The following is a 23552-nucleotide window of genomic DNA, read 5'->3' on the forward strand; positions in this document are numbered from 1 at the left end:
TTCACATGTAAGAAAACACCAAACATTATCATAATGAATGTAAACAATGAACATGGCTAGCGTTAGCACTCACAGCCGTCGACTAGCTTGCTAGGTTTAGCAGAATGTCAGTAATATGTCTGTCGAGCCTTGTGGAAGATTTTGGTCGTGCAGAATGACTGAACAGGTGGAGTGCATGCAGGGAGGCAGGTAGGTAAGTGGACAGGCATCCAATCAATTCATTCAGACTGAAAGAAACGATTGGACAGGTTTTTTTTATAGCCCTGTGACTGCTACAGATATTTATACTACTAAAGGAAGGATGTCTGTCTCTCTGTCTCTGCTAATCGACATGGCTGGACGCACATGCTCCATGCTTTGCATATGGATTGGTGATACCCCAGAGGGGCCCCAGACAACATTTTCAATTTTCCAAAACAGTGCTAATCCAACACACTATTCATTTCCCATAGGCTACATGCTCACACTAAGATGCTACGTGCAGCCTTGGCGGGGAATCCCTTCCCCCACTCGTCTGGGAGTTTTGATTGGACAGGACCTCGCAATCAGCGCTATTCGCCAGAGGCTTCAACTAGGACCGAGTCTACATCACTGAGGAGACACAGGGGAGCGATTTAGCCCCTGTGAAGAGCGCCATTCAGAGGAAATCAGGTTCACAGGCAATAACTACTCTTTAATGCAGTGATTCCCAACCACTGTGCCGCGGCACATTAGTGTGCCGTGAGAGATCATCAGGTGTACCGTGGGAAATTATCCAATTTCACTTAATTGGTCCAAAAATTATTATTTATTTACTGCAAATAATTTGTCTTCATTCATCTATGCCAGCGACCTATAGTGACAGGCAGAACAATTAAATACTCTTCCACTAGATGGCAACAGGTAGCTAATTAACCTGTGTATCTACCTGTTGTCATTCAAACAATAGAATTAGTAATGCTTCAGGTTTGACAGCGGTGATAGCGATGGATAAATATTTGAAAAGAAAAAGTGCACAATCTAAACTGGGTCCTGGAGAAAATTCTGACCCAGATGAAGGCCCTAATATGAGTAGAGGTCAGAAGAAAGCAAAAAAAAAAAAGGTGAGCTCAAGACAATACAATGAAAGTTATCTTTCCTTTGGATTTACTTTTACTGGGGAACCAACCGAGCCGACTCCATTATGCTTGGTGTGGGGGGGGGAAAGCTGTCCAACAGTGCAGGAGCAGGAGGAAATAACTGGACTGAGACAAAATCGTAGTTTTAAGCTGAGCTTTGCTGATCTACTTTTGGCCAGTTTTTGGCTGACTGCTGTCAAGGAGTTCCTCATTCTGGCAAGCAGAGCTCTTTCAGCTCTGCTCCCATTTTCCACAACCTATCTATGCAATCTGGGCTTTTCAAGCATGACTGCTATAAAAACTTTATATTAAAAAAAGAGAGACTCAGAGCTGTTGAAGATCTTCGTGTGTGTCTTTCTTCAATTCCTGCGAGTATATCAGCTTTGTGTTCAACTAAACAGGCCCAGGTTTCACACTGAGTAAGTAAATTGAGACTAGATGATCATTATAGATACTTTTTGTGACATTTTTGTTTGGTGGTGTGCCATGGGATTTTTCTAATGTAAAATATGTCCCGTGGCTCAAGAAAGGTTGGGAAACAGTGCTTTAATGAATGACATTTAGCAGATGCTCTTATCCAGAGCAACATACAACATACCTAGAGCAGCCTGGTGAGCAGTTATGAGTTAGGTGCCTTGCTCAAGGGCACTTCAACCATTCCTGCTGGTCCAGGGAATCAAACCAGCAACCTTTTGGTCCTGAAGCTGCTTCTCTAACCATGCCATGGCTTCCCAGATGATTGGGGTTTTTTTTTTTTGTCTTTGTGTTGTCAGAGCATTTGATTTATTCATTGTTGTCGGGATGTAACAATATTTCCAAGAAATATGAACAAAAATGCTTCTAAATAAATTACCTCTCCTGCCTTTAACATGTTAAAACCGACAGTCTGACTAGTGTTTTGTTAAAGTGTGGAACCTCTCACCGTGATGTACTCCTGTAGTCTTTCCACTGAGGTAAACTTCGCCTCCACTTCTGTTGAGAGCTTCACGACGTACTGTAGCATGCCTGTCAACTGCACAGAACAAAAACACAATCAGGAACACAAGTGAACACTTTCCCGAACATTAAACCTAACACTGTATGAATATCATAAGTGTGTGTGTTTGTGTGTTACCTGTATGGTATATGATAAGGCCAGACCCTTGAGTGAAGGACCGATGACCTCACTGGGGCTGAGTATGACAAACAGCGCCACTGTCAGAGAAACGACGGCAGACATGAAGTCGAGCCAGAAGGACAGCCAACGTGTTCCACAGTTAAACAACAGGAAGTGATTCGAGTTATGGTCGCCTATTATTTTAAACCTGTCAAGGAAATAGTAGCATCATACAAACAGGATGTGAGATCAGTACGAGTTAATACATCATACTGCACTAAAGTATGTAGTTTGATTGATTTGTGTTGTGATTTTTTTTTTTGTCGTACTTTTGTATGTACTGTGCTTGTTTCTCATAGGCGTGGATGGTGCTGAGGCCCTGGATGATGGAGGTCGTGAGAGAGATGCAGGGAGAGCGACTCACATTCTCCATCCGCTTCATCTCCCGAATGCTCCTCTGGAATATGCTGAAGCACACAATGCAGCAGAGAGTTAGCACCACAACACAACACAATACTTAATCCTAGTGTTAATACTCTACCACAACCTCACTTGTTTTTATATAGATGAGTGCAAAAGTTTACATCCCCTCAGGACAAAATGAAGAAAACTTGTATCATGAAATGCTGAACGTTGTGATGTTATTGGAAAACAATCAGTGTGATGAAGCAGACTTGGAAGTTGATTATTTTCCAATAACTGCATGTTAAACCACAGTGTTTTGCCTGCAATGACATTTTTTGTTCATTCAAGAACACATTTATTGTTACATTTAATGCTGTGGAGCATCCACAGAACAAGGGAATTTATATTATAGCAGCTAAAGACAGTATTTCCTCATCAGCCTCTCTTTATTCTCTCTCAATCTTAATTAGCAAAAAAAAAAACACACAATAACCCAAAAAAGCATAAGCTACTCGATCATTAAAACTGCACCATTGCAGAAAATGTCCTTCTAACATTCTCATTCTCATCATCTCTAGCCGCTTTATCCTTCTACAGCAGGGGTGTCAAACCTGATCCATAAAGGGCCGTGTGGCTGCAGGTTTTCATTCCAGCCATGCAGCAGCACCCTGATTTGGCTCATTCAATCAACTGACACACCCACCCTTTAATCAAGGGTGGGTGTGGCTGCAAGTATTTGACTGTGTGAAGACAGTTCAGTTGATTGAATGAGCCAAGTCAGGTGTGCTGCTGCATGGCTGGAATGAAAACCTGCAGCCACAAGGCCCTTTATGGATCAGGTTTGACACCCCTGTTCTACAGGGTCGCAGGCAAGCTGGAGCCTATCCCAGCTGACTACGGCCGAAAGGCGGGGTACACCCTGGACAAGTCGCCAGGTCATCACAGGGCTGACACATAGACACAGACAACCATTCACACTCACATTCACACCTACGGTCAATTTAGAGCCACCAGTTAACCTAACCTGCATGTCTTTGGACTATGGGGGAAACCGGAGCACCCGGAGGAAACCCACGCGGACACGGGGAGAACATGCAAACTCCACACAGAAAGGCCCTTGCCGGCCACGGGGCTCGAACCCAGGACCTTCTTGCTGTGAGGCGACAGCGCTAACCACTACACCACCGTGCCGCCCCTCCTTCTAACATCTCTCATCTCATTATCTCTAGCCGCTTTATCCTTCTACAGGGTCGCAAGCAAGCTGGAGCCTATCCCAGCTAACTACGGGCGAAAGGCGGGGTACACCCTGGACAAGTCGCCAGGTCATCACAGGGCTGACACATAGACACAGACAACCATTCACACTCACATTCACACCTACGGTCAATTTAGAGCCACCAGTTAACCTAACCTGCATGTCTTTGGACTGTGGGGGAAACCGGAGCACCCGGAGGAAACCCATGCGGACACGGGGAGAACATGCAAACTCCGCACAGAAAGGCCCTTGCCGGCCACGGGGCTCGAACCCAGGACCTTCTTGCTGTGAGGCGACAGCGCTAACCACTACACCACCGTGCCGCCCCTCCTTCTAACATATTGAACAAAAAAGTTTCTTTACAGAAAACGTCACCATTCACCAATGATTATACACTCGTCTTTGTTAAATAAGATCACACGTTCATCCATTTATTAGTAAGTTTAGTTTATATGAAGCATCAGTGTCAGCATCAAGTCCCTGTGAATGAGCCATTACTATAGAAACAATACGCATTAATATAATCCTGTGATTTGCAGCTGTACTGCTGTCACATTTTCATTGATTTTGCTTTGTATTTTGAACTGCGGTAAACGCCCACTTTTCATGTTCACCATCTTGTAGCTCAGTTCATTTCATAAATTGTAAAATAAAGGTATATTTTTCTCTTCTTTTTTTTGGCCCAGAAACCATATGAGATAGAAATTAGAGGTCTGCGCGGGTCAGATTTTTCAGTCCCGCTCCCGCCCGCTCCCGCAAAGAATTATGATTTTCAGTCCCGCTCCCGCCCGCGCCTGCCATATTTTGTCCCGCTCCCACCCGCAAATCCCGCATGATGCAGACGTTCGCGTTATTTCTCAGGAAAGTTCTTGTCTTGACACAGCGTGATGGTGCCCCACCCCCTACTTTGAGTGGATTTGAGCATAAATATCTACAGCTCACGTTCACGTTTGTTATTATTTACCTTGTTTTTGAATTCGGAATGTTGAAATGGCAACATGTAGACCTAATAATAATAATTATTTAAGTAGGCTAATCATTTAAGTATGCGCTCTCCCGTGGTGTGTAGAGCTCTGCTCTTCTGCCATGATCGGAGATCTCAAACACGGAAGAGGAAAGGAATCGGAAACGTACGAGAGATATTTATCCTCTCCTGGATCAGAATCAGAATCAGAATTCTGATGACCAGCTCATCTAAGGTGTCACTGAGGCATCATGTTAGTGTGGGTCACTGGAGGCTGGGTGTGAATGGCGAGTCATTAGAGTGATCAAAGGATTGCCCGTTAGGGTGATCAATGGCAATCTGACTCTCTCTGCAAATTTAGGCATCTTAAAATGTTTTTATTAATGCCAAATAAAATATCCAGCACAAATTATATATGATAGACATAAATTAATAATTTATAAATTTTATTTTAAACACATTTTTAGTTAGCGGGACTGCAGCTTATCACCGCTCCCGCCCACGCCCGCATTGTGCACTCCCGCTCCCGCCCGCAATGAGCTTTCAAAATTTGTCCTGCGCCGCACTGCTTTGCGGCGGGTTCCGCGGGACTCCCACGGGAGTGCAGGGCTCTAATAGAAATCTTTGTTCTTAACAGTACTTTTGTTTTAGTTAAAATATCAGAGCTGAACTTTTAATATTTTTGTTTGTAAAATCACCATTAGAGCTTATTTGTTTATCTTTCGCTCAATACTGCCACTTTTGCACAGTTTTTATCTTCATTTATCACAGTTCTTGTTTTTAGGTAAGATGTATAAGACAGTAGTGAGACCAGCTGTGATGTATGGATTGGAGACCGTACTCTTAACGAAGAGACAGGAGGCAAAGTTGGAGGTGGCGGAGTTGAGGATGTTAAGGTTTGCAATGGGAGTGACGAGGTTGGACAGGATAAGGAACATCAGAGGGACAGGACATGTGGAGAGCTTGGGAATGAAGCTAAGAGAGATGAGACTGAGATGGTATGGGCACATCCTGAGAAGAGATGCAGAGAATGTTGAGGATGGAGCTGCCAGGCAAACGAAAACAAGGAAGGCCAAAGAGGAGATACATGGATGTGGTGAGAGAGGACATGAAAGTGGCAGGTGTGGTAGAGAAGGATGCGGAGCCTATCCCAGCTGACTACGGGTGAGAGGCGGGATACACCATGGACAAGTCACCAGATCATCGCAGGGCTGACACATAGCAACACACAACCATTCACACTCACATTCACACCTACGGTCAATTTAGAGCCACCAATTAGCCTAACCTGCATGTCTTTGGACTGTGGGGGAAACCGGAGCAAACCCACGCGGACACGGGGAGAACATGCAAACTCCGCACAGAAAGGCCCTCGTCGGCCACGGGGCTCGAACTCGGACCTTCTTGCTGTGAGGTGACAGCGCTAACCATTACACCATCGTGCCGCCCCCTTTCTGTATCATATCTTTGATATATTACACTTTAACAGTGTCCGTGTACATTATCTACACTGGAAACGCAAGTGCTGTTCATAAGCATCTGCACTGCTGGTGATTGAGAGATGAATGTGAACTCTTACTAGAGGATGACAGTAAAGATGGCTCCCACTATAGCCACAGCGATGAGGAGGTAGGGAAAGACGACGCACACGGTTAAGACAATGGTGGTGACCATAAGGCAGAACTGCAAGAAGTTCTCCATGTTGAATGGCAGGATGGCGTCGATCTCGTCCTGATCTTTGCTGAAGCGGTTCACCATGCGGCCGGTAGGGGTTGTATCGAAGAAGCTCATGGGACTGGCCAGGATCTAATGGGCAGAGTTAAGACATTAATTACTATACTATACAGCACTTCACGATGCTATACTACAATATAGTATACTATATTTAAATAATATTGGTTGGCTTTTTTTTGTGGTATATCTGATATATTCCATTCAGCTCTAGCATGATATTAAACGAGTCAAAGATGAGTAGCGGAATGGAATATATCTGATAGATCATGAAAAAAAGCCAGCCAATATTATTATTATTATTATTATTATTATTATTATTATACATACACATTTCTTTCGGGTGTTCAACGCATCTTTCTCTTTCAAATTTCTCTCAAATTCTTCTGGATTTAACGAAGCAAACCTGGTGGCTATGCTTGTTTACAAATTGTCCCAGTCGCTCGCTAGCGTGGAAGTTTTACGTCTCCGATGTCATGTTATTTTGGCAACCATGCAATATCATAAACCATATTCAACGCTCATTCTCCATTGGGTAGAGTGACATAATACACATAGGATAAGCGATATGCTAACAATATTGCACGCTATCAAACCAAATGAATGAAGCCCGCTAGAAGGGAATAGAACACATTTTTATTCCATCGAAAAAGTGTCCTGAATGTATAATCATACACTATATTGCACTATGCTATACTCAACTATACTATACTACAATATACCATGCTATACTATACTATACTCACTGGTCACTTTAATAGGAACTTGTTCTTGATTCTAAGATCCCTGTTCTTGGCTGCAGGAGTGGAACCCAGTGTGTTCTTCTGTTCTGCCGTTGCATGCTGAGATGCTTTTCTGCTCACCACGGTTGTAAAGAGTGATTATATGAGTTACTATATCCTTCCTGGCAAAAAAGCTTGAACCAATCTGTCCATTTTCCTCTGACTTCTCTTATCAACAAGGCGTTTGTTTCAGTGGCGGCTGGTAGTCTTTCAAACAGGGGAGGCTGGTCGGTTACGATATTTCCAGATTTTAAAAGAAAAAACACATCAATTTTGCCCATACTCTTGCCTCTGATCTGGCTGATTGTTGGCAGGGTCACAAACTGTGAAATAACAGGTTCTTTTGGCCCATTAGCCTACTGTCCAATATACATGATGGTGGTGTTGGGGGGGTATATTTTAACATTTTATATTTTAAAATTGTGGCATGTTGTTTAAAAATTGATCATTATTGAAAGCAGCTCTTTGTCAGGAACCTCAGCAGTAACAGCAGAGTGTTCTGGAATCGGCACAAGCACTGACCTTGGGGAGCCAAACATAGAGCTGGGTGCCACACATTTCATTCAATGACACTTTCCCTATATTTTACTTATTTTGACTGAGAAATGTTTTATTGACAATTTTGATAACCCTTCACTTTTAATCCAGGTCTGTAGTGTGAAATGTTCTCGGCTGTGTTTTTGTTTAAAAATGTTTTCCAAATTGTAGCTGTGTTTAATTCATATCCAGATAAATATATATGTTCCAATATAATATACTCAGCATAAACATTTTAAATAGATTCTATATTTTTGGTCCATCCATGACATATTACTAAAGTAGCCTATTTACTGTTGTTGATGTGGGTCACTTGCTGTTAGCCAATTCACTTTCTCGTACCAGGAGAGCTGAAAGGAACGAGTATTATTCCCTACCTTTTTCACCAAGTCAATTTGAGGCGTTGGTCTACCCTGCTCTTTAATTTAAATTTTTCCTCGAAAGGAAGACTGGCAAATGGCTTCGCCAAAATTAAATCAGCAATGCTTGGCATCCGTGCGCAGCTTTCTTGCTAGCTGACTAGCCCCCTCAAGTTCAAGTTCAGTCACTCAAATAAACGAAATTTCTGGAACTAAGATAGCAAACTTGACAACACTATATTTACACTTTATTTACAATGAAAATATATACAAACTAAAAAAGCTGGTAGAAACCGTATGTAATGAATGAAATCGAAATGTAAGCTGATCTCTTACAATACACCACAGCACTTGCGAATCCGCATGGGACTGAACTGAGATTCACCGCTGCCTGTCTATATTTGAAACGAGCTGTCAATCAAAGAAAATATCCAGCCGCTTTCACCAATCACCAGTCTCCTCGCGGAAACTGCCATGTCCCTCCCATTGTGAGGCTCGGAGTCCGTAGGCGGGCGTTTTCACAGTATTTGTCCAATAACCGTCTTGCATTTTGAGATTGAAAAGTGCAGAGCTCCCAAATGCCATTGAAGTCCACTGAGGCTGGGAGTCCGTGGGCGGGCGTTTTTGCAGTATTTGTCCAATAATCGTCTTGCATTTTGAGATTGAAAAGCGCATAGCTCCCAAATGCCATTGAAGTCCACTGAGGCTGGGCTGCATCGCGCTGTCACGAGGGGGAAAAACTCACGCACACATTAGGCGAACTGGGGAAAGTTATAACGGAATGATTTCGCACTGTAGTTGGGTTGAGCACATATATTTCTATGATTCTGGATCTGAAATAGTAATGTTATAAGGTCGGCTATAACATAAGCCTAGCGCAATTCATCCTACACGATGTTCGTCATTTTTAGAGGAGGCTGAGCCTCCCTCGTTGTCTTAGAGCAATCGCCCGTGGTTTGTTTCCACCCACAGAACTGTCGCTCACTCATTCAATGATGTTTTTGTTTGTTTGTTTTCTGCACCATTCTGTGTAAACTCTAGAGACTGTTGTTTGTGTGTGAAAACCCCAGGAGATCAGCAGTTTCTGAAATACTCAAACCAGTCCATCTGGCTCAAACCAACACCCATACCACAGTGAAAGAAAGTCACACTTTGAGATCACTTTTTTTTTTTTAGTTTTTTCCCATTCTTATGTTTGAACATTGTGAACATTAACTGAAGCTCTTGATTTGTATCTGCAAGATTTGATGCCTCAAGGGATCGGCTGATTAGAGAACTGCATCAAACAGCAGGTGGATTTGTGGGTGTTCCTAATAAAGTGGCCAGTGTGTGTATACTATATGCCCTTTTTTTGTGAAACATTTCTTTCAAGTTATCAAGCTGTATTTGGACATTAACCTTCACAGCTAATGACAGAATTTTTTTTCAAAAAAAAAATAGACCTTGCAATTGTACAATGATAATCACAGCACTGAGTTCCAGGTCTAACGCCTGTGCTGATGGTGTGTGTCGGGAAGTCTCACCCTCTTGAACATGGTGTCGTGCAGTTTCGAGGATGCGTGCAGTGTCACTTTAGTAAAACTGTAACCCTTCAGGACGCTCAGCACCACCATGGCCACTACGGTCAAGCCATATATCAGCTGATAGAATTTCAGATCGGGATTTTGGGAGATGTCACCAGTGTTCAAGTTGGGATCTGTTTCATTCAAAAGCTGTGAGAGGAAGAAAGAGAGTAAGACAAAGACAGAGAAAGTTTCACGCATCATCAAAATACCCCCACATTCTTGTGCATATACTCCTATAAGTAGTGCTCCAAGTAGTGAACTTCCTGTGTGGGAATTTTTAAGTTAATTGATAAAAAGAAAACTTTGTTTCCTAACTTTCACTTTGTTCACATTTTCACACTTTCATGTTAAGAGACATTAGCAGTCTAAACTGTTCGCTCTCTTTAGCACGAATTAGCATTGTAAGGGCACACAGCTGGGCGGCACGGTGGTGTAGTGGTTAGCGCTGTCGCCTCACAGCAAGAAGGTCCGGGTTCGAGCCCCGTGGCCGGCGAGGGCCTTTCTGTGTGGAGTTTGCATGTTCTCCCCGTGTCCACATGGGTTTCCTCTGGGTGCTCCGGTTTCCCCCACAGTCCAAAGACATGCAGGTTAGGTTAACTGGTGACTCTAAATTGAGCGTAGGTGTGAATGTGAGTGTGAATGGTTGTCTGTGTCTATGTGTCAGCCCTGTGATGACCTGGCGACTTGTCCAGGGTGTACCCCGCCTTTCGCCCGTAGTCAGCTGGGATAGGCTCCAGCTTGCCTGCGACCCTGTAGAACAGGATAAAGCGGCTAGAGATAATGAGAATGAGATGAGGGCACACAGCTATTCAGGAAACAAAAGGGCCACGTGTACAAATTCACTTGGTCCCCTGAAATAAGGAGACTGAATCAAAAGTAGTACACGCTTTCTTTTGTTTATTGAGATCAAGTCTAGATCTGGTAATGCAGTATAACCATCACACTGTGTGTGTGTGTGTGTGTGTGTGTGTGTGTGTGTGTGTGTGTGTGTGTGTGTGTGTGTGTGTTTACCCCAGAGCCTTGACTTAGCCAGTAACTGAGCCACCAGTTGCTGAAGGCAGTCAGTCCAACCAGAATGATGAAGAATATCATCACAAAAAACAGCAGAAAGTAACCTAAACCATGTGAAATACAAAGAGACAAGACAGAGAGGAAAAATAAGAAAGGAGCAAGACAGTGAGTGAATGAGGGAGTAAGTAAGTGAAAGAATGATTAAGTGAGTGAGTGAGTGAGTGAGTGAGTGAGTGAGTGAGTGAGTGAGTGAGTGAGTGAGTGAGTGAGTGAGTGAGTTACCTCCAGCAGCACGGCAGTACTGGTGGTAAGTTCTGAAAGAAACTGATCCTTCCTGAGACCCCTCCTGAGTGACGAGCTGATCTTTACCCTCTGAAGTTCAGAAACACATTTAAACCGTGTAAAAGAGCAGATCTGTGGATTTATCATCATGTTTCCACAAACAGAGGCACTGAACTAAAGAATCCTCATGGAGATATTTGATACTATACTTGACATGGAGAAGAGATTTGCAGCACCTTTAGTTCCCTGAGTCGTGGGTGCTGAGTCACCTGGTGTAATTTTCTCATCAGACATGTCGAAGGCTGGACAGGACAACAACAAACATGAACATGAAAAATGATTCCACGTACTGCTAGTTTACAACACAAACAATTTCAAAATATACTCATTATCTGATGACTTAAGCGCATGAAAATCAAGCTAAAATCTGATTATAGTCTATAATCTGTTTATAATTCTTGACACACGCCTTATAAGAGTCAAATCAACCCAGTGTATCCTGCGCTGTATGACCTCTGACCTGGGTTTACAATTTCTCCACTTTTGGATTGGAACTGTTCTTGGCCTTGTTGGCTGTGCTCACTGGAAGCAGAGGGGCTCACCGGGGCTTCCTCCTGTTTCTCCTGTGAAAAATAATAATACAAACTCACGCTTTACAGTACGTCTGAAGAAATCAATACGCTAAAGTGATAAAAGGAAGCATCATTACCTCACTCTGTTCCATCTGATAGTTGTTGATGAGATGTGCATATCGACCTTTTGCTTTCATCAGCGCTTTGTGCATTCCGGCTTCCTTAATCTTCCCATTCTCCAAAAGCAAGACCTCATCACAGAACTCCAAATACTACAGGATGAGAGAGAGAGAAGAAGAAAGATGGATGGTAAAGCAAAGTCATCATTAGATAATCAGTGCACATTAACCCTCACAGACTGTTTACTGTGAGTTACACATTAAAGGAGAGGTGAATAAATAGCAGAGGTGGACAGTAACAAAGTACATTGAGCATGTGTGCTTTACTTGAGTATTTTTTGGAAACTTATCTACATTTGAAAGACAAATATTGTACTTTCCACTCCACTGCATTTCTATCAAGGTCCTCGTTACTCATTACTATGAAGCAGCTTTGAAAGTGGATGTTTTTTTCTTTTCTTTTCTAAAACGTGATTGGTTTTTTCGCAGGTGACACTGAGACAGCCTATCAGTGATCACTAGGGTCACGTCACGTCACGTCCATAAATCAAGTTCAGTGATTTCTCAGCAGCGTTATTTAACACGATCAATTGATGGCAGAATGGAAGGAGGCGGTTCTTCTGGGGAATGCACACACTCATGGCTATCGCTAGAACCCATGTTTCAGTTTTCTGAAAGGAATAAAGAGTTGTTTTGTTTTAAATGTTTGCTTTGTTTGCCGAAAATGAACCACATCACGGCCTACAAAAACTTGCCGTCCAACCTGCGGAAGCATATTGAGGGATATAAACGTTTTATTCCAAGAGAAAGCTTGCAACGAAGTTGTCTGTGCTTTTAGAGCTACAGTAGCAGTAACGTTGCAATAGCTATGCAGTCTGGTTAGTCAAATGACTTTCTATGGATTTGCCCGCCAAGTTGCCATCGCCTTGTCCACAGCTAACGTTAACACATAGCTAGTTAACTTAGACACTGTGAGTTAGCATGTAAAAACAGAGTTACGCTTACATGAATAACGTTAACTTATCTGAAGTCCTTTCAGAACTGTTTTAGCATAATCTTGCCAAATAAACAAAATGTAGAAATCTTTCTTTTCTAGTAACATTAGCTAGCCAATATGATTTTGAGTTTGAAAAGATTTTGCTAGCTTCACTGACTAGCTAGCTTAACGTTAAACCACCATGATTCCACAGGCAGATTCATATGTGCATGAATGCATACACTTGCGCGCGCTCGACCTGTGAGATGGACAGTATTGTACTAGTCATTTGCAACAACTTGTTGACATTTTTTGTTTTGATGTCAGATGATAGTTTTGCACACTTTTTGTCTTATTTAAAGCAGTGTAGCTGTTGGGCAGTTATTAAGCTTGAGGTGTGGACCTCCTGGGTTTTAATCAAGTTGGATTGTCATTTTTATTTTCTGAGCAAGCTGCATTTACGGGGCGGCACGGTAGTGTAGTGGTTAGCGCTGTCGCCTCACAGCAAGAAGGTCCAGGTTCGAGCCCCGTGGCTGGTGAGGGCCTTTCTGTGTGGAGTTTGCATGTTCTCCCCGTGTCCACGTGGGTTTCCTCCGGGTGCTCCGGTTTCCCCCACAGTCCAAAGACATGCAGGTTAGGTTAACTGGTGACTCTAAATTGAGCGTAGGTGTGAATGTGAGTGTGAATGGTTGTCTGTGTCTATGTGTCAGCCCTGTGATGACCTGGCGACTTGTCCAGGGTGTACCCCGCCTTTCGCCCGTAGTCAGCTGGGATAGGATCCAGCTTGCCTGCGACCCTGTAGAACAGGATAAAGCGGCTAGAGATAATGAGATGAGATGAGCTGCATTTACAGCTGTTCCACTGTCTTCCTGATTAACATACACATACATGTGTGCACACACTGCCAGAGCTGGGTCAGAACACTACCATGCTGCTTTGTGGGGTTGGGGAGGAATTTTACAATAAAAAAAAACAGAAAAGAAAATGACAGTGGTTCTTTTTCAGTTCAGTTGTGTTTCATTTTGTAATGTTCTACCAGGTGTTTATTCTACAGGTTCTACAAGTGAGTCAGTAAATCCAGTCGGTTGCTTCAGAGGCATTAGGTTTTGTAAGCGTTGTGGCAATAATACAACAATGCGTTGACAGAAAATGTACTTAAGTATTTTTAAAAGCAAATACTTCACTACTTTAACTTCAGTAAAAATTTGACTGGACAATTTTCACTTATATTGGAGTAACATTTGACCAGTGCAATCTGTACCATACTTCGACTTAAGTAATGAACTTGGGTACTTTGTCCACCTCTGGTACAGTAAATAGCTTTCGGGACGATGTGCAGGTTGGTTAATGTTTATCTGTGTGCTGAGTTAGCATGACTTGGCAAAAGAGTGTGTGAAAGGTGTTCATAAAGATTGTGCATGTATTCCTCTCGCTATTCAAAGGCTGTCAGCTCCTGTACGACTCGGTTGATTGGTCATTAATGTTCTCTCACAGTTCTGACAGTAGTTCCAGCTGTTATTTAGCATTTTATGGAAAGAGTCTCCAGTGTCAGTGCTTTGTAACAATCCAACATAAAGCTTTAACTTTTTCTGAAATATGATCAGGAAAGACGACTTTGCGCTTTGCAGTTTCTCTGTATCGTGAAAAGCTGCATCTTATGTCTTATTGGCTTTGAGAAAGAAGAAAGAAGCAATGAATGTTAGTGAGAACAGGAAGTGATAACAGGAACTTGATTTTCAGTCATTAAACATTCAATGCATCAATGAGTACCTTGTAAAATGTGTCTAAAAAATTTCCTCCTGCTTAATGTGGTCCTTTTTATCCACCTTGATCTGATTTTTTTTTTTTTACCAAATAAATGAGCATCTCTTTGCCGTGAGCTTATCATGGACTCCAAGTGAAAGACCACACATTTAGCGGATTTGACAAAAAAAAAAAACTTTAGTTAAGCATAAAATTCCTTGTTGTTGATTCTAAGATCCCTGTTCTTGGCTGCAGGAGTGGAACCCAATGTGTTCTTCTGTTCTGCTGTTGCATGCTGAGATGCTTTTCTGCTCACCATGGTTGTAAAGAGTGATTATATGAGTTACTAAACCCTCCTGGCAGCTCCAGCTGTTCATTCTGTCCATTTTCTTCTGATCTCTCTTATCAACAAGGCGTTTGTTTCCACCCACAGAACTGTTGCTCACTCACTCAGTGATGTTTTTTTGTTTTTCGCACCATTCTGTGTAAACTCTAGAGACTGCTGTTTATGTGTGAAAACCCCAGGAGATCAGCAGTTTCTGAAATACTCAAACCAGTCCATTTGGCTCAAACCAACACCCATGCCACAGTGAAAGAAAGTCACAATTTGAGATCACAATTTTTCCCGTTCTGATGTTTGAACATTGTGAACATTAACTGAAGCTCTTGATTTGTATCTGCATGATTTGATGCATCAAGCTGCTGATTGGCTGATTAGAGAACTGTAATATTGTATGGTCTTAGGTCTTTTTCTTCACATGCTCCGTTTCTTTGGAATAAATTGCCTGACCACGTGCGCATTTCCGAGAACGTTAATGTTTTCAAAGCCAGACTAAAGGCCTCTGCATGCTCTTGCGACAAGGCTTTCGCAGATAGCTTTTCGCAGACAGTTGTAATTTATCGTTGAGCGGGGAGTAATAGGCGTGCGCGATGTTATTCACCGCCACAACGCAAGGGGGCGTGAAGTCGCGAAATCGCTAGGAGTAGTTGGTGGATGTGGTTAGTGGAGTGTTTATCCTCCGGTTACTTATAATGACTAGAACTGGAGTCGTATAGATGTACGCATAGACATCCTATGTCTATGGATGTACGTACTTCCTCGATCAACCGCTCTTCGTGCTGCTCCATCTTCGCTCGTGTTTTTAAAAATGGCGGTCGTGAAAACAAACCAAAACGGGAAAGTAGGGAAGCGGAAGTGCGTGTACAGCGGATGTAGAGTGGACCAATCAGAGCCCTCTTGTCTGCGACGCTATCTGCGAGGCTTCTGCGGTGGTCACAATTTTTGGGAGGTGCGCGCAGAGCGTCTGCGATGGTGGGGGGGCTACGCAGACGCTATCTGCGACGCCGTCTGCGAGATCTGGGTTGTCAGCATAAATTGGCCTTTAAGGCACATCTTTTTAGGATCACTTTTAATCTATTGCTGTTTAGTCTTTAGTTATTAGCCTTTTAATTAGTTATTGAATTATTATTTATTTTACTAGTGTGATTGCACATCGCTTAAAGCATATTTGTATAGGCACTATATAAATTGTATATTAGTAACTGCATAAAACAGTAGGTGAATGGATGGGTGTTCCTAATACAGTGGCCAGTGAGTGTAAATGACTGCTCTGCTTTGTCCAATGTCCAAGCTAGCTGACTGCTAATAATTGTTTGCAGTCAGCTACAGTCAAAGAGCAAACCAAAGCTCAAAAACGACCCAACTACCTGAAGCTGATGTGTGACCAGGATCACGGTCTTGCCCTTCAGCTCTTTTTTGATGCACTCCTCAAAGATGTGCTTGCCCACATGGGCGTCAACCGCCGACAAAGGGTCGTCCAACAGTACGATGTCTCGGTTGGAGTAGACCGCCCTTGCAAGGCTGATTCTCTGCTTCTGACCACCTGATAAGTTCAGACCACGCTCTCCGATCTACAAACACATACAAACCAGGCATTGATTATTATTTTTTTTTTAACATATCAGCCAACTGACAGAGAGACAAATATTAGGATATGTTTGATTGCTTTCGGCAATGAAAACAAACCTCCGTCTGGTCACCATATGGAAGAATAGCGAGATCTGACTTCAGGCTGCAGGCGTGGATAACGCGGTTATACCTACAACACAAACAAGAAAAATTGATTCCTTAAAACTCACATACTATCACAGGACAAAGTCTTAATTGTGCTTGACGACGCGATAAGGTGTACAGTCGTGGCCAAAAGTTTTGAGACTGATACAAATTTTGGTTTTCACAAAGTTTGCTGCTTCAGTGTTTTTAGATATTTTTGTCAGATGTTTCTATGGGATAACTGAAGTACAATTATAAGCATTTCATAAGTTTCAAAGGCTTTTATTGAGAAATACATCAAGTTTATGCAAAGAGTCAATATTTACAGTGTTGACCCTTCTTTTTCAAGACTCCTGCAATTCGCCCTGCCATGCTGGATATCAGCTTCTGGGTCAAATCCTGACTGATGGCAACCCATTCTTGCATAATCAGTGCTTGGAGTTTATCACAATATTTGGGTTTTTGCTTATCCACCTGCTTTTTGAGGATTGGCCACAGGTTCCTGATGGGATTAAGATCTGGGGAGTTTCCTGGCCATGGACCCAAAATTTCAATGTTTTGTTCCCCGAGCCACTTAGTTATCACTTTTGCTTTGTGACATGGTGCTCCATCATGCTGGAAAAAGCATTGTTCATCACCAAATTGCTCCTGGATCATTGGGAGAAGTTGCTATTGGGTGATGTTTTGATACCATTCTTTATTCATGGCAGTGTTCTTAGGCAAAATTGTGAGTGAGCCCACTCCCTTGGATGAGAAGCGATCCCACACATGAATAGTCTGAGGATGCTTCACTGTTGGCATGACACAGGACTCATGGTAGCGCTCATCTTTTCTTCTCCGGACAATCATTTTTCCAGATGTCCCAAACAGTCTGAAGGAGGCTTCATCAGAGAAAATAACTTTACCTCAGTCCTCTGCAGTCTGCAAAAAGTCCTACAAAAAGTTATTTTCTCTGAGGAAGCCCCCTTCAGACTATTTGGGACATTTGGAAAATCCAGGACACACAACACCCTAACCCGATACATGGGGACACATTTGTGTTTAACACATTACACCTGCTCTGTCAATCCAATCCTTGGTATTTAACACAGTAAGTACAGTAAGAATTTTCTATCTTTCTGCATAAATATGACCTAAAACATCATCAGATTTTCACACAAGTCCTAAAAGTAGATAAAGAGAACCCAGTTAAACAAATGAGACAAAAATATTATACTTGGTCATTTATTTATTGAGGAAAATGATCCAATATTACATATTTGTGAGTGGCAAAAGTATGTGAACCTTTGCCTTCAGTATCTGGTATGACCCCCTTGTGCAGCAATAACTGCAACTAAACGTTTGCGGTAACTGTTGATCAGTCCTGCACACTGGCTTGGAGGAATTTTAGCCCGTTCCTCCGTACAGAACAGCTTCAACTCTGCGATGTTGGTGGGTTTCCTCACATGAACTGCTCGCTTCAGGCTCTTCCACAACATTTCCATTGGATTAAGGTCAGGACTTTGACTTGGCCATTCCAAAACATTCACTTTCTTCTTCTTTAACCATTCTTTGGTAGAACGACTTGTGTGCTTAGGGTCATTGTCTTGCTGCATGACCCACCTTCTCTTGAGATTCAGTTCATGGACAGATGTCCTGACATTTTCCTTTAGAATTCACTGGTATAATCCAGAATTCATTGTTCCATCAATGATGGCAAGCCGTCCTGGCCCAGATGCAGCAAAACAGGCCCAAACCATGATACTACCACCACCACGTTTCACAGATGGGATAAGGTTCTTATGTTGGAATGCAGTGTTTTCCTTTCTCCAGACATAACGCTTCTCATTTAAACCAAAAAGTTCTATTTTGGTCTCATCCATCCACAAAACATTTTTCCAATAGGCTTGTCCACGTGATCTTTAGCAAACTGCAGACAAGCAGCAATGTTCTTTTTGGAGAGCAGTGGCTTTCTCCTTGCAACCCTGCCATGCACACCATTGTTGTTCAGTGTTCTCCTGATGGTGGACTCATGAACATTAACATTAGCCAACATGAGAGAGGCCAACATGATTTTCTTTGCTAATCCATAAAACGTGAATCCATGATTAGACAATACATCTTAGGTTATGTGGAACATCCAATGTGAACGAGCTGTTACTATAGAAACAACAATGTAGCAGAAATTAATCAACACCTTCTGGCCAATCAGATTCTAGAATTCAGCAGCAATATGGTATAAATTTATGCAACAGCCTCTAACACCCAACCAGATTTCATTTTTAGTATAAATACAGAGGCGATTACAGGAAATTGAGTGCACTGATTGGTCGAGAGATTCGGACTATTTCTTGAGAATCACGTCGAGCGACTCGGCAAAATGGCAGCCGATTGCTTTGTCACCGTAAGTGAGGAAGAATAACAGATTATGAAAGAAAATGCTGTTCCTAAAAGCACTAAAGATGCGAAGAAGTTTGGTCTAAAACTATTCAAAGGGAAGGTGGGATTGTGATTTATTTTATCAATTTCAAAACCAAGTATTTTATGTGACTCGGCGTAGATCAGTGACACAAGTCTGCGCCACGCCATTATTACATTTACATGAAGCTTTTGAAGATAGAAATAAATTATTTTTAACCCAATTTTTTAAAAATGTTTCAAATAATCACTGTGTATTTATATTAAAACAATTATCTGCCTCAGGCTCAGTGAATATCAGTGAATAATAACCTCAACTTCGTTAAATATTCTGAGTATCTTTTTAATGATTGTGTTACTTCTTGCATTGCTATTGTCTGTCCGAATTCATACAAATATCTTATGAGGTCAAGTTATAATGCCAAAATTGTAAACAAATATATGCAATTGCACTGCACCAAAACTGAGTAATATATAATTGTTATTCTACTCACATTCACTGGATATGACCAATTGTGCGCTGATTGGCTACTCTACTACTAGGCTATCAGCTCATATACTGTGACTAGAGAAAAACAAAATGGCGGTGCATGTTGCTGAACCAACCAAGGACGAAATAAAAACTCGACTTGAAAACAAAACCCCCAAAAATACAAAAAAAAGCAACAGAATATGGAATGAAAGTATTTGATGGTAAGAACACATCTTTTTTATTTTTCAAGAATTATTATTATTATTATTATTATTATTATTATTATTGCATTTTTCCACAAATTGCTACTGTCATTTCACTGGTTTGTTTACATTCTAAGTGGAAATGATTTTGTCAGACGTTTTATATAAAGTTTTTATCAAATTTGCAAAAAAATTAAAATGCTCTGTTTCTCAAAATCCAGTGATTGTGGATAGAATAAAACAATTATTCCACTCAATCTCGTCATACATGGCTTATACTCAACTCGGTGCTACGCGCCTCATCGGCTCATGTACGACTTGTTTCGTGGAATAACTGTTAAATAATAACCTCAAGTTTGTTAAATATTCTGAGTATCTTTTTTGAATGATTGTGTTACTTCTTGCATTGCTATTGCTTGTCTGAATTTGTACAAATATCTTAAGAGGTCAAGATAAAATGGCAAAATTGCAAACAAATATATGCAATTGCACTGCACCAAAACTGGGGATATATATATAAATAATATTCTTTTTAATTATTCTTGCATGAATCTGGAGTATATCTGCAGATGTTTCTGACAATGTGACAATGCCGTGATTGAAGAGTCCATAACATGGATTTCATTGTATATGGGTCATAGTTTGAAATGTCCAGGCAAAACCATCTCCGAATTCTGGGGTGTTCTGCACAGTGTTGTTTCATGATGATGATGTACAATTCAGTAACACATAGCTCAGGGTGTGTTTGTAATAGAGTAGTTTATAGATTGTTTTTTTGTTAGATGTAAGGCATGGTGTCTTAGATTTGTGTGTTACCTCGCTTCGTCAAAAGGTTCTCCCATTAAAATATTATCTTGGACAGTTCCATGAAAGATCCAGGCTTGTTGAGAAACGTACGATAACGTTCCATTTACTGAGACTGATCCATTCTGAATATGCATCTAAGAGCAAAATAAATAAATGGTCTTTATGAGACACAAGATTAACCCAAATCATGTTATAATATTCATTCCCATGTAAACAGTTCCATATTGAGTGATCAATAAAGCCCTAATCTGAAAAGTCAGGAACCTATTATATTTATTATTTACAACAAAATTCACCCTTACACTCCGTACTCAATTTTCTCAGCTGTTATGTTTTTGCGGATTTTTCTCAAAATGCAGTACTGTGCAAAACTCTAGGCGCCCTATTTTTTTCATATAAACTTTGTTATAGATTTCTATTTTATGACTTCTCCATTATCGAGTCAAAATATTACAAAAACATTTTAGAGTCCAAATGTTCATTCAGGGTTTTTTTTCCAGCACAAAATTAAACATTACAGGGGAAAAAATTGTATCTGAGCAGCATATTCCATAAGCGAGCACTTTTCAGATTAAAAAAGAAAACATAATGAAGGCTGCTGGGTTTTGGGGCAAAATGAAGAAGTGAGTGTGACAGTCAAAGTGTCCAGAAGAACTGGGGCTGGTTCTGGAAGATGCTCAGTAAAACCTACAGCTCATTTCTGCATAAAACTGACCTCACTGGACCTGAGACCACTATATATATATATATATATATATATATATATATATATATATATATATATATTTATTTATTTATTTTTAAAGCAAAGGGTCATCTCACACCAAATATTGACTTTGCTATTTTGATTTATTATGGCTTACTGATTACTGTTTATAGTAGCTTTTAATGTTGAAATATTTCTTTTCATTATTTTTAAGCCATTTTTGTTCTACAGCATTTCTTTACGCGTGCCTAAGACTTTTCCACACTACTGTATTCCTATTGGTTCCTGTTGGTTCCTGTCTCTTCAGACACCCTGTTTATCCAGCCAGCAGATATCATGAGGTTATCGTTGTTCATATTATTATTATTATTATTATTATTATTATTATTATTATTATTATTCCTTTCTCTCTGTAAGCAGATATGTTTCTGAAAAGAACTTTTTTACAGTCAATAAAGATAACAATAAAGGTATGACTACTAATTACAGCACATGAATCACAAGTACAAGTCATGGGCCTGTGAATGAGTACCATACTGTACCTGCTCCAGTATGCTTGATATCAGCGAGGTTTTTCCACTTCCAACATTGCCACAAATTCCAAGCAAATTTCCCTGGAACATTTTTTTCATCAGTTTATCAGTCATGAAGGCAACTTATCATTAGATTAATCTATTTATACAACCCCGAGTCCAAAAAAGTTGGGACAAAGTACAAATTGTAAATAAAAACGGAATGCAATAATTTACAAATCTCAAAAACTGATATTGTATTCACAATAGAATATAGACAACATATCAAATGTCGAAAGTGAGACATTTTGAAATTTCATGCCAAATATTGGCTCATTTGAAATTTCATGACAGCAACACATCTCAAAAAAGTTGGGACAGGGGCAATAAGAGGCTGGAAAAGTTAAAGGTACAAAAAAGGAACAGCTGGAGGACCAAACTGCAACTCATTAGGTCAATTGGCAATAGGTCATTAACATGACTGGGTATAAAAAGAGCATCTTGGAGTAGCAGCAGCTCTCAGAAGTAAAGATGGGAAGAGGATCACCAATCCCCCTAATTCTGCGCCAACAAATAGTGGAGCAATATCAGAAAGGAGTTCGACAGTGTAAAATTGCAAAGAGTTTGAACATATCATCATCTACAGTGCATAATATCATCAAAAGATTCAGAGAATCTGGAAGAATCTCTGTGCGTAAGGGTCAAAGCCGGAAAACCATACTGGGTGCCCGTGATCTTCGGGCCCTTAGATGGCACTGCATCACATACAGGCATGCTTCTGTATTGGAAATCACAAAATGGGCTCAGGAATATTTCCAGAGAACATTATCTGTGAACACAATTCACCGTGCCATCCGCCGTTGCCAGCTAAAACTCTATAGTTCAAAGAAGAATCCGTATCTAAACATGATCCAGAGGCGCAGACGTCTTCTCTGGGCCAAGGCTCATTTAAAATGGACTGTGGCAAAGTGGAAAACTGTTCTGTGGTCAGACGAATCAAAATTTGAAGTTCTTTATGGAAATCAGGGACGCCGTGTCATTCGGACTAAAGAGGAGAAGGACGACCCGAGTTGTTATCAGCGCTCAGTTCAGAAGCCTGCATCTCTGATGGTATGGGGTTGCATTAGTGCATGTGGCATGGGCAGCTTACACATCTGGAAAGTCACCATCAATGCTGAAAGGTATATCCAGGTTCGAGAGCAACATATGTCCCATCCAGACGACGTCTCTTTCAGGGAAGACCTTGCATTTTCCAACATGACAATGCCAAACCACATACTGCATCAATTACAGCATCATGGCTGCGTAGAAGAAGGGTCCGGGTACTGAACTGGCCAGCCTGCAGTCCAGATCTTTCACCCATAGAAAACATTTGGCGCATCATAAAACGGAAGATACGACAAAAAAGACCTAAGACAGTTGAGCAACTAGAATCCTACATTAGACAAGAATGGGTTAACATTCCTATCCCTAAACTTGAGCAACTTGTCTCCTCAGTCCCCAGACGTTTACAGACTGTTGTAAAGAGAAAAGGGGATGTCTCACAGTGGGAAACATGGCCTTGTCCCAACTTTTTTGAGATGTGTTGTTGTCATGAAATTTAAAATCACCTAATTTTTCTCTTTAAATGATACATTTTCTCAGTTTAAACATTTGATATGTCATCTATGTTCTATTCTGAATAAAATATGGAATTTTGAAACTTCCACATCATTGCATTCTGTTTTTATTTACAATTTGTACTTTGTCCCAACTTTTTTGGAATCGGGGTTGTACTACAGCGCTGATGAATATGTCATTCTGATGTTGATTTTCTTTTCAGCAGCTCTGACAGTAGTTTCAGCTCCAAAGTTTATATTCACCTTAAAAGTAGACGGCCTTTCAGATTTTTCAAGTGCAGTTCATGAA

The 23552-nt window shown here is 41.1% G+C and overlaps 1 protein-coding gene across 1 annotated transcript in view; it reads right to left on the bottom strand.

Annotated features, from left to right (window-relative positions):
• The window catches only part of abcc12 (ATP-binding cassette, sub-family C (CFTR/MRP), member 12), a 73403-nt gene that overhangs the window by 8541 nt on the left and 41310 nt on the right, over positions 1-23552 (bottom strand). Inside the window, exons 11-24 of the mRNA XM_060911561.1 lie at positions 21675-21746; positions 20436-20560; positions 16521-16593; positions 16202-16405; positions 11794-11928; positions 11605-11707; positions 11321-11386; positions 11085-11174; positions 10803-10906; positions 9750-9938; positions 6397-6623; positions 2523-2660; positions 2212-2401; positions 2020-2109 (exon numbers count right to left, since the gene is read on the bottom strand). Coding sequence (XP_060767544.1) covers positions 2020-2109; positions 2212-2401; positions 2523-2660; positions 6397-6623; positions 9750-9938; positions 10803-10906; positions 11085-11174; positions 11321-11386; positions 11605-11707; positions 11794-11928; positions 16202-16405; positions 16521-16593; positions 20436-20560; positions 21675-21746 — 1806 coding nt within the window. The remainder of the gene's footprint in view (positions 1-2019; positions 2110-2211; positions 2402-2522; positions 2661-6396; positions 6624-9749; positions 9939-10802; positions 10907-11084; positions 11175-11320; positions 11387-11604; positions 11708-11793; positions 11929-16201; positions 16406-16520; positions 16594-20435; positions 20561-21674; positions 21747-23552) is intronic.

Source organism: Neoarius graeffei, chromosome 27 (assembly GCF_027579695.1).
Source record: "Neoarius graeffei isolate fNeoGra1 chromosome 27, fNeoGra1.pri, whole genome shotgun sequence".
NCBI lineage: Eukaryota > Metazoa > Chordata > Actinopteri > Siluriformes > Ariidae > Neoarius > Neoarius graeffei.